Source organism: Rutidosis leptorrhynchoides, chromosome 4 (genome assembly GCF_046630445.1).
Source record: "Rutidosis leptorrhynchoides isolate AG116_Rl617_1_P2 chromosome 4, CSIRO_AGI_Rlap_v1, whole genome shotgun sequence".
Taxonomy (NCBI): Eukaryota; Viridiplantae; Streptophyta; class Magnoliopsida; order Asterales; family Asteraceae; genus Rutidosis; species Rutidosis leptorrhynchoides.
The window spans coordinates 140,978,662-140,993,387 of NC_092336.1; the positions used below are offsets into that span (position 1 = coordinate 140,978,662).

At 32.8% G+C, this 14,726-nt stretch overlaps 2 protein-coding genes and 1 non-coding gene across 3 annotated transcripts; 2 read left to right on the forward strand and 1 right to left on the reverse strand.

The window, feature by feature from the left end:
- The first annotated feature begins 430 nt into the window (after nt 1-430).
- Nucleotides 431-537, forward strand: LOC139845715 (small nucleolar RNA R71). Its single transcript, XR_011758477.1, has one exon. It is a non-coding gene; the product is annotated as a small nucleolar RNA R71 (small nucleolar RNA).
- Nucleotides 538-8,868: 8,331 nt separating this feature from the next.
- Nucleotides 8,869-9,960, forward strand: LOC139841071 (cytosolic sulfotransferase 13-like). Its single transcript, XM_071831304.1, has 2 exons — nt 8,869-9,207; nt 9,265-9,960. The coding sequence occupies exons 1-2, from the start codon at nt 8,869-8,871 to the stop codon at nt 9,958-9,960; spliced, it is 1,035 nt and encodes a 344-aa protein (XP_071687405.1).
- A 3,559-nt stretch (nt 9,961-13,519) lies between these two features.
- On the reverse strand, nt 13,520-14,218 carry LOC139841073 (uncharacterized). The gene is made up of 2 exons (XM_071831305.1): nt 14,047-14,218; nt 13,520-13,845 (listed from the first exon to the last, which is right to left on the reverse strand). Exons 1-2 carry the CDS (start codon nt 14,216-14,218, stop codon nt 13,520-13,522), a joined length of 498 nt encoding a protein of 165 aa, XP_071687406.1.
- Between the last annotated feature and the right edge of the window lie 508 nt (nt 14,219-14,726).

Consider the following 14,726-nt stretch of genomic DNA (forward strand, 5'->3'; position numbering starts at 1 on the left):
TTGGACGTTGATAATTATTTTGATAATTATTTCCAGGCCTTTAGTTCATGTATGAAACATTCTCTCTTTGTTCCATTGTTTATTCAATACTGAGACAATCTTTTGTCAAATGTGGTCCTCCACACTGCTCACAACTAATTCGTATTGCGTGAATATCTTTAGTCATCTTTTCCATTCGTCTCTCGAAAGCATCTATCTTTGCGGAAATGGAGTCAAAGTCATGCTAGAATCGGCTCTAGCCGCTTTAGATGATCTAACGATGTCTTTTTCTTGATGCCACTCATGTGAGTGGGAGGCTGTGTTATCAATAATTTTGCAAGCTTCAGTTGCAGTTTTCTTCATAATGGAACCACCAGCTGCTATGTCGATGTCTTTTCGTGTAGTAATGTCGCATCCTTGGTAGAATATTTGTACTATTTGATAAGTGTCTAAACCATGTTGAGGACATCCTCTCAACAACTTTCCAAATCTTGTCCACGCTTCATATAAATTTTCATTAGGCTTTTGTGTGAACGTAACAATTTCTCCTTGAAGTCTCACGGCTTTAGATGCCGGAAAGAATCTTTTAAGAAATTTCTCAACTAAGACATCCCATGTGTCAATCGCCCCTTCAGGTAACGATTCTAACCAATCTTTGGCTTCTCCCTTTAAAGTCCAGGGAAATAACATGAGATATATCTGTTCATCCTCAACTTCCCTGATTTTAAATAAAGTACAGATCCTATTAAAGGTTCGAAGATGTTGGATCTTCTTTTGGCATACCACTAAATTGGCATTGATTAGTTACCATGTGTAGGATTTGTCCTTTGATTTCATAATCTGGCGCATTAATGTATGGTTGAGTAATGGCATGACCTTGGCCAGTGCGTGTAGCCCTCATTCGATCTTCCATACTTAGAGGTTCCTGATTTCCATGATTGAGTTTGTTGAATCTGAATCACTAGAGGATTTTGATTTAATGGTTTCTTCCTCGACAATCTCTGGTTGAATGATTTGTGGTTCCGGAGGAATGATTAGTGGTTCAGGATCTCAGAATTGTCCCTGAATATCTTCCGGGTTCTCAATTGTGAGATCGGGTTCAAAAAAATGGATTATCGGAAATTTGAATTGGAGTACTTGGTCGACTAGATGATGATTCTAAAGAAAAATCAACGGCGACGATATTGGCTAGATGTCTTGATCGAGTTACAGGAGGTGAACGTATGAAAGGTGGTGAACGTTTTGCTCGGTGCATTCACTGAATATCCTATTATTTATAAAGATAAAAATTATATAAGTTATCAAATTAATAGACTTTTCTGATTTTGCCCACGTTTCGAATAGCCAATAGATGCAGCAGGTAGCCATGACCCTTTAAATCGGAAGCCCGCAACTCGCCACTAACAAATCCAACTATTACTACGAACCAGAAAATTTTGGATGTCTATCAATTTAACCGCTTAAAATAATTTTTTCATCGAAATTTAAAGAAGATAAAAAGAAAATTCTATGTACTAAAAACTAGATCGTCGAAATGAGAAAGAAAAAGCGCGTCGAAAAATAAGAGGTCGAAGAACAAAAAGTCGAAAAACAAACCGTCGAAAAATAATAAGAAGAAAGTAAAGCGTCGAAACTTAAAAGTCTAAAAACTAAATATTAAAAGTTGCATCTAAAGGAATTAAAGCTTAAAAGGAATTCTATATCTAAAACGGCAATAACTTAATTAGGCACTAAAATCTATTTAAAACTAAAGCGATAAGCGACGTCGTAAAATTCTAAAGCGCCTAAATCTTAATCTAAAGAAAAAGCACTTAAGGGATTTTACGGCAAAGCCTAAAAATCTAGAAATATAAATAACTATGGCAAAATACTAAGTTACGAGCTAATTACGAACGATAAAAATACAAATTACAAATTAAACGTTTATAAATAAAAATACAAAATACAAAATACAAAAATAAACTAATTTGATAAAAATACAATTTTACAAAAATATTATTTTTATATTATTATTTTATAAAAGTATTAATTTTATATTTAATAAAACTAATTAAAACTTAATATTACAAATTAAATAATAAAACTAAAACTAATTATTATTAAATTAAACCCTAATTACTAATTAATTATAAATTAAACCTAACCCTAATTCGATTAAGTTAAGGATCAGACCTGTCAAGTCAGATCATGCGATTGCATGATCCGAAGTCTTAATATCCATGCGGTTGCATGGCTTCGAATACCAGGCCTTTGTTGTTGGGCTGCTACAGTTTCGGGCCCGAATACTTCTTTTCTTTATTTTTTTTTCTAGGTTTAATATTACAAAACTTATATTAATTAAAACTTAAAATATAAAAACTAAAAATAAAAATATGTATTTTTTTCTGATTTATGTTTATAGAAAGAAACTAATTTAAATACAACTTATATAAAAAAAATTATTTATTAGTTTTTTTTCTTTAAAACTTATATATATATTTTTACAAAAATAGATTAAAAACTAATAATTTTTTTTTATATATATAGCGTTTCGCTTTTGGCTGATGTTCCCCGGCAGCGGCGCCAAAAATACTTGATGTGTGCGAGGTGTAGTACGAAATACTATTATTTTTGTTAAGAAATAATATTAAATACGATACAATTTTACACAAGTTATTTATTTATTTATAGAATGGATATACCTAAACCTTGCTACAACTTATAGGCAGTATACCTAATCGTAGATTAGTGTAGTTTTTAGTAAGTCCGGTTCGTTCCACAGGGATCTGGCTAAGTTTAACGCTATATTTATTTTAAACTATATTTGTATATATATATGTATGTATGTATGTATGTATATATATATATATATATATATATATATATATATATATATATATATATATATATATATATATATATATATAAGCAGTATTATTATTATTATAAAAGGGGGTTTTTACCGTTTAATGACCGGTTTGTCGATTTTAAGTCCTAATGCAAAATATTAACTTAATTTAAAGCGTAAAGTAAATGACGATAAATAAAATTGCGATAAAATAAAAGTACGATAATTAAAAGTGCAATAATTTAAAGTACGATAAATAAAATGACAGTAAATAAAAATGCGATGAGATATAAAATAAAGGAATTATGCTTATTTAAACTTCCGTAATCATGATGTTTGACGTGTTGATTTTAATTTATTACCATGGGTTAATTGTCCTTTGTCCTGAATTATTCGATATGTACATCTGGTTTTATCCATAATAGTCCATCGGTGATAATTATAAAGTGCGAGAGTCTTCGCCAAATTAACCTTATACCCGAAGTCAAATATTCCAACTAATTGGGGATTCGAACTGTAACAAGGTCTTAATACTTTGTTTAATGAATACACCAGGTTATCGACTGCGTGTAATCCAAGGTTTTAATACTTTGTTAACAATTACACCAATTACCCTTGAATGTAATCCACCCCTGTGTTTAATGAGTCCAGTGACTATTAATTCATCCCCGTGTCCGGTCAAATGAATAATTATTAGTATTTATAGATATCCCGCCCACCGTACCCAGTCAAGCGTATGTGGTTATATATAAACACGTCAAATTATAAATCTCTATATTAAATCAACGAGATATCATTTAATGAATATAAAGCCCATTAATAGCCCATAGTCCAATTTCCACAAGTGTCGGTCTTTTGTCCAAACCCCAATTATGGTGCAAAGCCCAATAACCCCGTCTTAATATTTAGCCCAACATTACAATTACTTCGGCTTAATTAAGCATAATAATAACTTAGCTACGAGACATTAATTTAAAAAGGTTGAACATAACTTACAATGAGTATTAATCGCGTAGTGTTACACGGACAGAGTTTCAACTTACAAACCTTAAAACATTCACTACTATAACCATATTATTATTATTATTATTAACTTAAAATTAAAATTAAAATTATAAATATAAATATATTGAGAGAGAGTAAGATATATGATATAGGTGTACATAAACTCGTCGAATACGCTGCTATTTATAGGACTTGGCCATGTACAGTGATCCATGTGATCGCATGGATTTAAAGCCTCCAGGCCATGCGATCGCATGGCCGCCTTCCACTGGTCACCATGCATTAAAAACGTGGGATGCTCGTATTTTTTAATATATATATAATATAATATATATAATTTAATATAATTATATATATATTATATTATATTCTTGTGCATCGTTGACTTATAATTTTAGGTCCGTTGACTTGCGCGTTGACAGTTGGTTCATGTCCCGGTTCCGGATTTTCGAACGTCCTTTCGTACGATTTAATATCTTGTACTTTGCGTTTTGCGGCTCGTACTCTTGTAACTTTTAGACGTTTCTCATCAATAAATTGAGCCACTTGGATTGTACTTTGTACTTTTTAGCGTTTTGGTCATTTGCGTCTTCAAATCGTCGAATCTGTCTTTTGTCTTCACCTTTTATTATTTAAACGAATATCACTTGTAAATAGAACAATTGCAACCAAAAGCTTGTCTTTCTTGAAAGATAATGCTATGAAATATATGTTCATTTTTAGCATTATCAATTCTCTTGTTTGTTACCATAGTTATTAAACAAACATGTCAATTTTTGACAAAACACACTTAACAAATTCACACATGTCTTAATATTTAATAGGTTATGATTTGGCCAAATATTAAAACAAAAAGGAATCAACCATACCATTGAGGATAAAATCTCGAGAACTTTAGTCATCGTTTCCCCATTTGTTCCTTTTCTACATCTCTTCAATAGTAGCATCACCACCACCATCTTCGGGAATTGGTGTACTATGTACACTTACCACACTCATGCTAGTAAAAAAGATGTGCATCTTCATCTTCCACCATCTCTGAAAATCCATTCCTTCAAACTTATCAAGTTTGGAGAAATTAGCACTCATATTCTTCATTATAGTCGCCAACGATTATATCAAAAATAGTTACTTTCGATTGCTGGAGGTTTTGGAGTCTTCGGGTAGGGTAAATAATTGATGACCGGATAAATCACTGAATCGTGGTATCACTTTCCGAAAGTAACTATTCGACCCTTATTGCCCGGGTTACACGGATATCGCTTTGGGATAAGACGTCGATAATGTTCTAACTTTTGGCACAAAGTAAGAACCCGTGTGCTAGAGAGTATTATGTGATTTGTTTGTTCATCATCTTCTCATGAATAATTTCTCATCCTTATATAGGCACCCAAAACATGGAAGACATTATTTAAATTAATGGCCAATTAATCCTTCATCCTTCATAAGTATATCCATCTCAAGAGTCACAAAGACCTTTGATCTTCAAGAAGGTTAAAAGTCTCATCATAATGATACTAACTCATGATTAGATCATTATTGCTTTTTAACCACAACCCTTTAGTCAGATTTCGTGATTACTAAGAAAACTTAGCATGAAAACACTTAGTTAACATTTTGTGCTTACTAAGAAGACCAAGCACGAAAACACTTAGTCATTTTCGTGCTCACTAAGAACACCAAGCACGAAAACACTTAGTCAAATTTCGTGGTGACTAAGAATACCTAGCACGAAAACATTTTGTGCTTACTAAGAAGACTAAGCACCACAACTCGTGCTTACTAAGAAGACTAAGCACGACATCTCGTGCTTACTAAGAAGACTAAGCACGAAAACACTTAGTCAAATTTCGAGCTGACTAAGTCCTTATAGTGACTAAAGGAAAACCACTTTGGTCCGGGTAATCTATCACTTAATGGATATACACTCCGTACCTCCTAACCCATTTACAAGTGTAGACTAAATCCCTCAATTACACTAAATTTCCAACAATATGGAGTAGTGTCGAGGCATAAGAGCAATGATACAAGGTGAAATCGTTTGATGGTGTAAATCCAACAAGAAAGATGCGGTTGTAGGTGGAGAAGTTGAAGGAGTGACCGAAAGGTATGCTTGGTATAGTAAACTGAGGAAACTCCAAACTTGAAAATTTAGTGATCGAAGGAGCTCGAAACTGACGTGTTATACAACGTCGTCCATTGAGGGTTCCCTTCAGACCATCCGTGAGATTCGGGTGCCAAAGGCGTGGGAATCGGCTTGAGACTACAAAACATATGGAGTGAACATGCTTGAATAGAATGTGTAATATCTTGGAGGAAAAATAAAAGGAAAGGCTTTTAAAGTGTTGAGAAAAATAAAGCTTCAAATTGACCTTTATAACCAAGGGTATAGTACATTTATTTATGACCAATGATATTTCGATCAAATTATCTTTGTTATGTCTTCACATATAATGCAATATGTAATTAGAACTATCATTGGCCTAGTTTAGTAATGTTTTAAATAGAAATATAAAATATATTTCTTGAGTATTTAATTAATAAAATATGTTGAAATACTTACAGATTAAGCTGCTTTCATTTACTTGAATATATTGTATCAATGCACATTGTTAGGCATTCTTTCAGGGATCTCCTAATTAATTTCGTTACTTGACGTGCGTATAACTAAAAAATTTATTGAATAATGCATTAACTGGTTTTTTCTCATTTATTTATGAAGCAAGCTGGTCAAGAAGATGATGATGAACATGAAAAGAACAATTGTGCTCATAGTTTTCGATAGGCCCAACAAGAAGTTTTACGTTAGCCCTGTTGATGTTTTGAATCCAGCCCTTTTAATCAGAGACTAACCCACTATTTTTTTTATCCAAGTTTCAACTCGAGATGTTAGAAGCGTACAACTAGACAAAATGGACAAAACTATTCAATCAAAGGGACGAGTCAAGTCGAATTAAAACTAATCTTTATCTTTATTCTTTATTACATATTATAACAAAACTTTTAACACTTCATTCAATTTCAATTTTAAAAAATCTTACTTGTCAAAATCTCAATCCTTAGATGCAAAATCTATCTTTATCTTAGCCATTCAAAAATTTTGATACGAATCTTTCAAGGATGAAACGTCACCAACAAAGTCAAATTACAATGTTCCTCTACTACCACTGATATAAAAGATACAATAAAACTGGACAAAGTTGACTATACATATATGATATATCTTTACACCCACCTGACCCGCCCATTTGGCTACCTATACGCAATAAAGTGAGTGACATGAGCAAAAGAGACAATGAGCTGTGAATGATTTCAATGCATGTACACTCTTATTTACATTTCCACATTCCATATGTTGCAAAATTATAACTGTAATAAAGCATACAATTAAAGAGTTTAAGTAGCATTAACAGTTACCTCAAATGATTTTGGTCAATTATAATGCAATGAGAATTCAGACATTATTTCTCCCTATTCGCAGACGATGAATTCGGGTTTACGCTGTATCAATGGACGTACCTCACTGGATTTTCATGTTCCGATTCAAATTCAACATTTTCCTGAAACATTATGTACATGAAAGAGTTTTAAGATTTATTTAACATGTGATGGAAATAAATTGCTATTTTACAATAAGTGGCAAAAGCTTCCTCAAGTCTGATAAAAACACAAACATTAACCACCTTACTTTGGTTGCCACATTGTTTGTGTTTGTCTTCCGGAATCAATAAAACTTCCCAAACGTTAAAACGTACCCAGTGTATCATATTACAAAAAACATTGAAGTAAACATGTAATATAATCATACACCTTACGTTTTGAATACGGTACGCGAATCGATTATAACGATATGAAGAAAACAAAAGTGAAGAAATTAGGGTCATTAACAAATCAATCAAACTCTAATTCCACCTACAACCAAAATCGTCGTATGTGAAACGTGATAATCGAAGGCTTTTAATGATTACAAAGGTGAAACTAACCGGCAATCAAACACACAAATAAATCGATCAGAATGACCTAACTACAGAATCAAACGATTATGTGCTGAAAAATTACCGATTTAAGAATCGATTCACTTTAGGGTTTTTTTCGATTGAATCGGTTTAAAAACGGATTTAGGAGTTTAAGGTTTTGTAGCAGATCAATCTCATTGAATCGATCGATGTTTTTAGGTTTGTAGCGGATGAATTAGAGATTCCATGTATGGGAGGAACGATGATTATATGAAACGCAGGTTTACAGATGTATACTTTGGATTTCTTTGTTGATTTGAAGATTTTATTTGGAACCCTAGGTTTGAGGAAGAAAATACTGAAGAAACGTGATTACTGAAGAAAATGCTAAAAATCGGGTTCGACATGGCGTTTGAAACCGATTTAGGGTTAATGGATTTGAAATTTTGGCCACCTGTAATTTAATGTCATTAGCACTTATTATTATGAACTAATTAAAAATGTACATGTTGGATGCCACGTCAGCGATTAATGTGGAGGTGTCACATTGGATTTAATCCCTTGATTTATTAAGATGTATAGATAGATAGATTAGTCACCGTCCATCTCAATTAGTGAGTTAAATATTTTTACTTTCTACTTTTATTATTCACCGCCCATGTCAATCAATAAAATAACTTAAATATGGAGTACGATATTTAGAATGTTTTAGTAAATAGTAATTGATCGATATATCATTTTCTAATTGCCCTTATTTAGTGTTTATATCGTCTAACTTTGTCATTTGGCTTTTTAAATCTCAATTTTTTCACTTGTTAATTACTTTTCCGTTTATATGGTTTATTGGATTCATGCAATAAAATCTTCTCACTTTACACATACTTATACGGAATAATCAATTACTTTACGCAACAAGTGACTCTATAACCGATTATTTTTAGAACCCATAAAATATTTCCTCTTGGTTTCATAAGATTTTTCGATTCCCTAATTGTACTTTGTACTCGTACAACATTTAAAATTAAAAATCGTAAAACCAAAAAAGACGAATTGGATCTATAAATAAACAACTCTATTTTCTCAGCAGTCAGAATCCTTCAAATGTCGATTCCTATATCTTCTCAACCCTCTCCAAGAAAATCTAACAATGAAGATAATCAAGAAATGGCGAATCTGTCTCTCATTTTCGATAAATACAAAGATAAATTGATAACGCTGCCAAAAGAGAAAGGTTGGATATCCGAAAATCTATACTTGTACCAAGGCTTTTGGCATCAGTCTAAGCGTCGAATCTCAGCTGAGACCGTGATGGCTGTGCAAGATGGTTTTAAAGCTCGTCAAACCGATATCTACTTAGCCACATTACCAAAATCCGGGACAACTTGGCTCAAGGCGCTCGTTTTTGCTATAGTACGTAGAAATGAGTTACAAACCAACTGTGTTGCGTTAATGGCGAGCAGCTCAGTTGATAATGGGCGGGGGCATCTTGCCAACAAGAAAACAAGTTGTGTTTCAACTCACCCTCTGCTTAGTTCTAATCCTCATAAATGTGTACCCTTCGTTGAATCCGTAATTCTTAGAAACACACCAACTTATGATGATCAATATTCGTCACGTCTCTTTGCAACACATATACCTTACACTTCGTTACCTCAAACAATTCTTGATTCTGGTTGTCGCGTAGTTTATTTATGTAGGAACCCTAAAGACGTTTTGGTCTCTATGTTTCACTTTGCGAACATATTGAGAGACAAAACGCGTACTCTAATGACAATTGAAGAGGCCTTCGAGTTATTTAGTAAAGGGGTGATGCCATTAGGGCCATATTGGGACCATGTGAAAGGTTACCATAAGGCTAGTTTAGAACACAAACACAAGGTTATGTTTTTAACATATGAAGGTATGAAAATGGACACCATGAATAATGTTAAGCGACTCGCAATGTTCTTGGGATACCCTTTTACTGAGGAAGAAGAGGCTAAAGGTGCGGTGGAAGAAATTGTTAATCTATGTAGTTTTGACAACTTAAGTGAGGTTAATAAGGTTGGAAATTTACATGAAGGCATACCGAATAACGCGTTTTTTAGAGAAGGGAAAGTTGGGGATTGGAGTAATCATCTCAAGGATGAAATGAGCCAGATTTTAAACCAAATTACAAATGAAAAGTTCCTAGGTTTGGATATCTCTTTCTAGCGATGTTATGATGTTCGATCCCCCGAGTTCACTCTTATTCAGATGAATTATTCGAGTAGTAAACGTTGTTGAGGCGTATGCCAACAGTTCAATAAAGCGAGGCTATACGTTCGTTGCCATACTTGGCCAAATTTAATCTGCTATCGTTTAAAGTATGGAAAAGTATATGAAAATGCATTGAACTTTTACTAAATTTTTATTGTATGCATCTAACTTTCAGATCTCCTATTGTATGCATTCAACTTTCTAAATTGTCCTATTGTATGTATTTAACCTGCTATAATAGATAACCTTCTATTAGATATATTTACATTATTAGTCTCTCATGTTTGTAAATCCTAATTTCATTGGTTCCTCATCATCTTCCATTTATCTTCATCATCTTCCATTCATCTTCATCCCCATCTTTTAAACATAATCAAAACCAAAATTGTGATTATAAACATAAACAAAAAGTGTTTTAATCATCTTCATCATCCACATTCATTTTCAATCATCCAAAATCATGAATCCTAATATTTCTTCACCAAATTAATATTCCTATATTTATTTTACACAATCAAAATCAAAAACGTAACTAAAAATGAAACCCCCAAAAAAATTCAAAATCTCAAATTTTATGTACATCCTCAATTTTACCTTCTAAAAAAATAACCAACAAATGTATCTTTGTTATAATTTACTGCTATTTAAAAATTTAATCTATAGAATTCAAAATGTATCTTTGTTATAAGTAGCAGACTCCAACAAATCCCCTAATTTATCATTTATGTATTTGATTAATTAGGTGAATTCAGGTACACATCGATTCAATACCACAATCGATCTGAAACCTTTGATCCGATTATTGATGACGTCGTCTGAACCATAGTTCCATCAACAGGAACCACAATCACCGGCGGAACCACCATCAACAGTAACATTAACCCTCACTCCGGTGCTAATATCTTTTCCGATGACCTGTTATTTATAGATTATTTAATATCTTATTTCCAGATCTGAATTCGTAAACGAAGCACGCATTTGTAATTGATTTAGTGTCGGAATTCGTAATCGATTTGGTGCCGGAATAACGCATTCCGGCGGCGGCGCTGGTGCATAACGTATCACTTGTTGCTGCTATAAATTTTTGGTGTGGGTTTTTGGTGTGGGTTTATATAATTTTTGATAGATTTTGAAGTTTTTTATATTTGATGGTTTAAGTGGATCTGTTGCTGGTGCCATACAATTTGATTGTGGTTTAAAAGTAAGGATGAACTCTCAAATAGGGATGATTAAGGATGAACTCATTTAGGAATTACCCTAATAAGTTGCAGTTCTAAAAAAATTTGATAATGAATGTATGAAGATGAAGATGGACCAAGAAGGTAAAGAATTATGTTAAAAAAATTAGGATAATAAGTTACATGAGGGACTAATAAAATTAGGATTTATAAAAGTGAGGGACTAATAATGTAAATATCTAGAAGTGAAATTGAGGTAACCTGAAAGGTTACCTATTATAGCAGGTTAAATGCATACAATAGGACAATTTAGAATGTTAAATGCATACAATAGAAGATCTGAAAGTTGAATGCATACAATAGGAATTTATTAAAAGTTCAATGCATTTTCATATACTTTTCCCTTTAAAGTATTGTGTTTCTTTTTAAAAAGTACCGTCTTCAATAGGAAGTGTTTGCTATAGTTTGTAATGATATGTGCAATGTCTATGTTATTTTTTGCACAATATTTAATAATTAATAATTTAATAATATAATATATATATCAATTTTTTGATAGCACGAGTCGTCGGGTAATTGTGATTCCAATTCAATAGCTTAAGAAGCTTGATTGATAAAATGAAGATTATAAATTTTCTTCAACCATTTTACAAGATGATCGAGACATAATTATGCGACAGTCACTATTATTTGCTCATACTACAATCTCACACGCTAAACAATTTTTCTTGCGCAAAGAGTCATCGTAGTTTGTCAATCTTGCACGTAAAGTCCCTAAGATTAACGGACGCTATGAAAATTAAGTCACCTTACACGCATTGTACATGTGATGTGACTTAACGAAATTTTTTAACCTTCGTCATTCTTAGGGACTCTATATACAAACACACCACGAGAATTGTTCACGCAAGAAAAAAAAGTTTAGAGAGAGAATGCGTAATTTATACAAATCAAAGGGCTGTCTGCATAATTATGCCTACCAAATTTATGTGGATTTACGAAATTATCAATTAACATTTCTTGATTATGAGTTCAAAAAGTTTAAAATTTTTCTCATCATAAATCTCTTATTCACTTGAAATGACCAAAATATTTCTAACATCTTCATTTCCTTATGTTTTAAATAAACGTAATAATAAAATTTGGGTACCCCTGGATTGGCACCCTGTTTGGAGTGGGAATTGAACCTGGATTGACAATACCCCAAGTTGAATCACACCCCATATAACTCAAGTCAAGCTTCAGTGGTAAAAAATAGAAGTCTACTTAGTAGACTGAGCCAGTTGATAGACAACTTTTATATATCCGTGTAAGTCACATGAAATATGCACGGAGTTTGCAAAAATAATATAATAATCGTTCGTATATGTACTCACACACTATGGAAAAGACTAATCAGCTCGTTTATTTTATGGGTTTAACCGATGGTTCACTATTCCTTTAAGATATGTTAATATATATATTGAGATTTAAGTTTAAGAGCACTAGGAGTCGTGATACTGAGCTCAGTGTTAAATCTCAGTGTTATAAACTTAACATTGAGATTTAACAATGAGGCCAAAACAAGAGAAACCGTTCAATGTTCAATTTTAGTGTTAAATCTTATTTTTTTTTTATTAATTATTTAGTTTAATTATATATTAAAAATATAAAAACATATACCAAATTAAATTTCATTAATAAAAAAAATACATTAATTAAATAAAAAAATACTTAAAAAAATACTTAAAAAAATGCATTACTTAATAAAAACACAATACTTAATTCGTCCCCGACATCTCACGATTAGCCCAAACATGTTCAACCAAATCCGATCCTAGGCCCTCATGCACTTCCCTATCTCGTAAATCTTTCGTCCTCCTCCTGTGAATTTCACACCTCTTGATCCAAGTTGTTTGCATATTACGAACGGGTTCGTAAACTCAATCATTTTCGGTTAGAGCAAAATCATTATCCTCAACAATTATATTGTGTAAGATGATGCGAGTATACATCATTTGTTTCATAACATTGATGCTATATGCCCTTGCTGGTTGTTGTAGTATATGCCAACTCCCTTGTAAAATACCAAAAGTCCTCTCAACATCCTTGTGTGCCGCTGCTCGTTTCTTCGAAAAGTACTTACGTTTTTCATCATTTGCACTTGAAAACGCCTTAACAAATGATGCCCACCCGGGATATATACCATCGGCTAGGTAATATCCTATTTTGTACTCAACCCCATTTACAGTAAAAGGAATGTCTTGTATTTCTTCATTAAGCATTGAGTTGAAGAGATTATCATCATTCAAGACGTTTAAGTCGTTGTTTGAACCCGCAACCCCAAAGAAAGCATGTCAAATCCAGTTATCATATGAGGCTACGACTTCTAGCATAATAGTTGGAACTTTGTGATCGCCTCGAGTAAATTGACATTTCCATGCAACGAGACATTTTTCCCACTCCCAATGCATACAATCTATGCTTTCCATCATTCCAGGTAAACCGTGAATATCTTCGTGAGCCCCATACAATCGTTTGATATCATTAGTGGTAGGCTCTCGCATATATTCATCTTTATATAAATCAATAATACACTTACAGAAGTTCATTAGCGATTCACAACATGTTCGTTCTGACATTTGCAAGTACTCGTCAAAAAGATCGGGTGTATCACCATAAGCTAATTGCCACAGAGCGGCAGTCATTTTTAAGTATGTACTAATACTCAACATGCCGCGCGCATCAACCCGTAAATGAAATTACCTAAAATATTCAGGTAGCGGATCTTTACAGTAGTTGAGAATATCTTCCATAATTCGAAGAAAAACGCGTCGCCGCATCCGAAACCTCCTTTTAATATTATCGTTGGAGTATTTGGAACCTGCAACAAAATAGTAGGTAATAAGACGTAAATGTGCGGCTTCATGTTCACGGTCTATGTAACGACGTTTGTTTGAACTTTCCGTCTCATTTTCACTTTCTAACGCCTCGTTGTCTATTATATCGAGCACTTCCATTAAATACTCTTCGTTAGACGATGATGTTGAAGACATTATGAAGGAGAGGAGTTAATTTAGAGAAGTATTTGTTTGAAGAAATATTGTGTTGTGTTTATGTATAAAATGTATTTGTATATATATAGAAGAAGAAAATATTAAAAAATTAATAAATAATTAAATAATATTTAATGAATATATCCGTTGAATAACGGATATATTATCAAACACCAACCCAAATCACACCATTACCAGCCTAACGCTGAGCCCCAACGCCGGCCTTTAACGGCGATTTAACGTCGGCGTGGTGTCGGGGATCCCACCGTCCCCACCGTTGAAAGGTCGTAACGCCGAAAAAAAAAGCATCGACTCCTGGTGCTCTAATATATCGTCAACAATATCTAAAATCTATCTAAAAGTTAATTAGTTTTTCGTGATGTAAGTAAGATCGTCAACCAATATTGTGTCAAATCATCTAACTAATGAAATGTGCATGATTTTGTATCAAATCACTAAAGAAACGTTTCATTTTCTTATAAAAGCAGAAAATGTTTTATTGATATAT

Bases quoted from the DNA above. Each gene is read 5' to 3' on its own strand.
- LOC139841073 (XM_071831305.1), bottom strand. From the start codon at position 14,218: ATGTCTTCAACATCATCGTCTAACGAAGAGTATTTAATGGAAGTGCTC. The intron at 13,846-14,046 runs GTTCCAAATACT...TGTGGCAATTAG, and splicing joins TACCTACTATTTTGTTGCAG to CTTATGGTGATACACCCGAT.
- LOC139841071 (XM_071831304.1), top strand. From the start codon at position 8,869: ATGTCGATTCCTATATCTTCTCAACCCTCTCCAAGAAAATCTAACAAT. The intron at 9,208-9,264 runs GTTGCGTTAATG...CTTGCCAACAAG, and splicing joins ATGAGTTACAAACCAACTGT to AAAACAAGTTGTGTTTCAAC.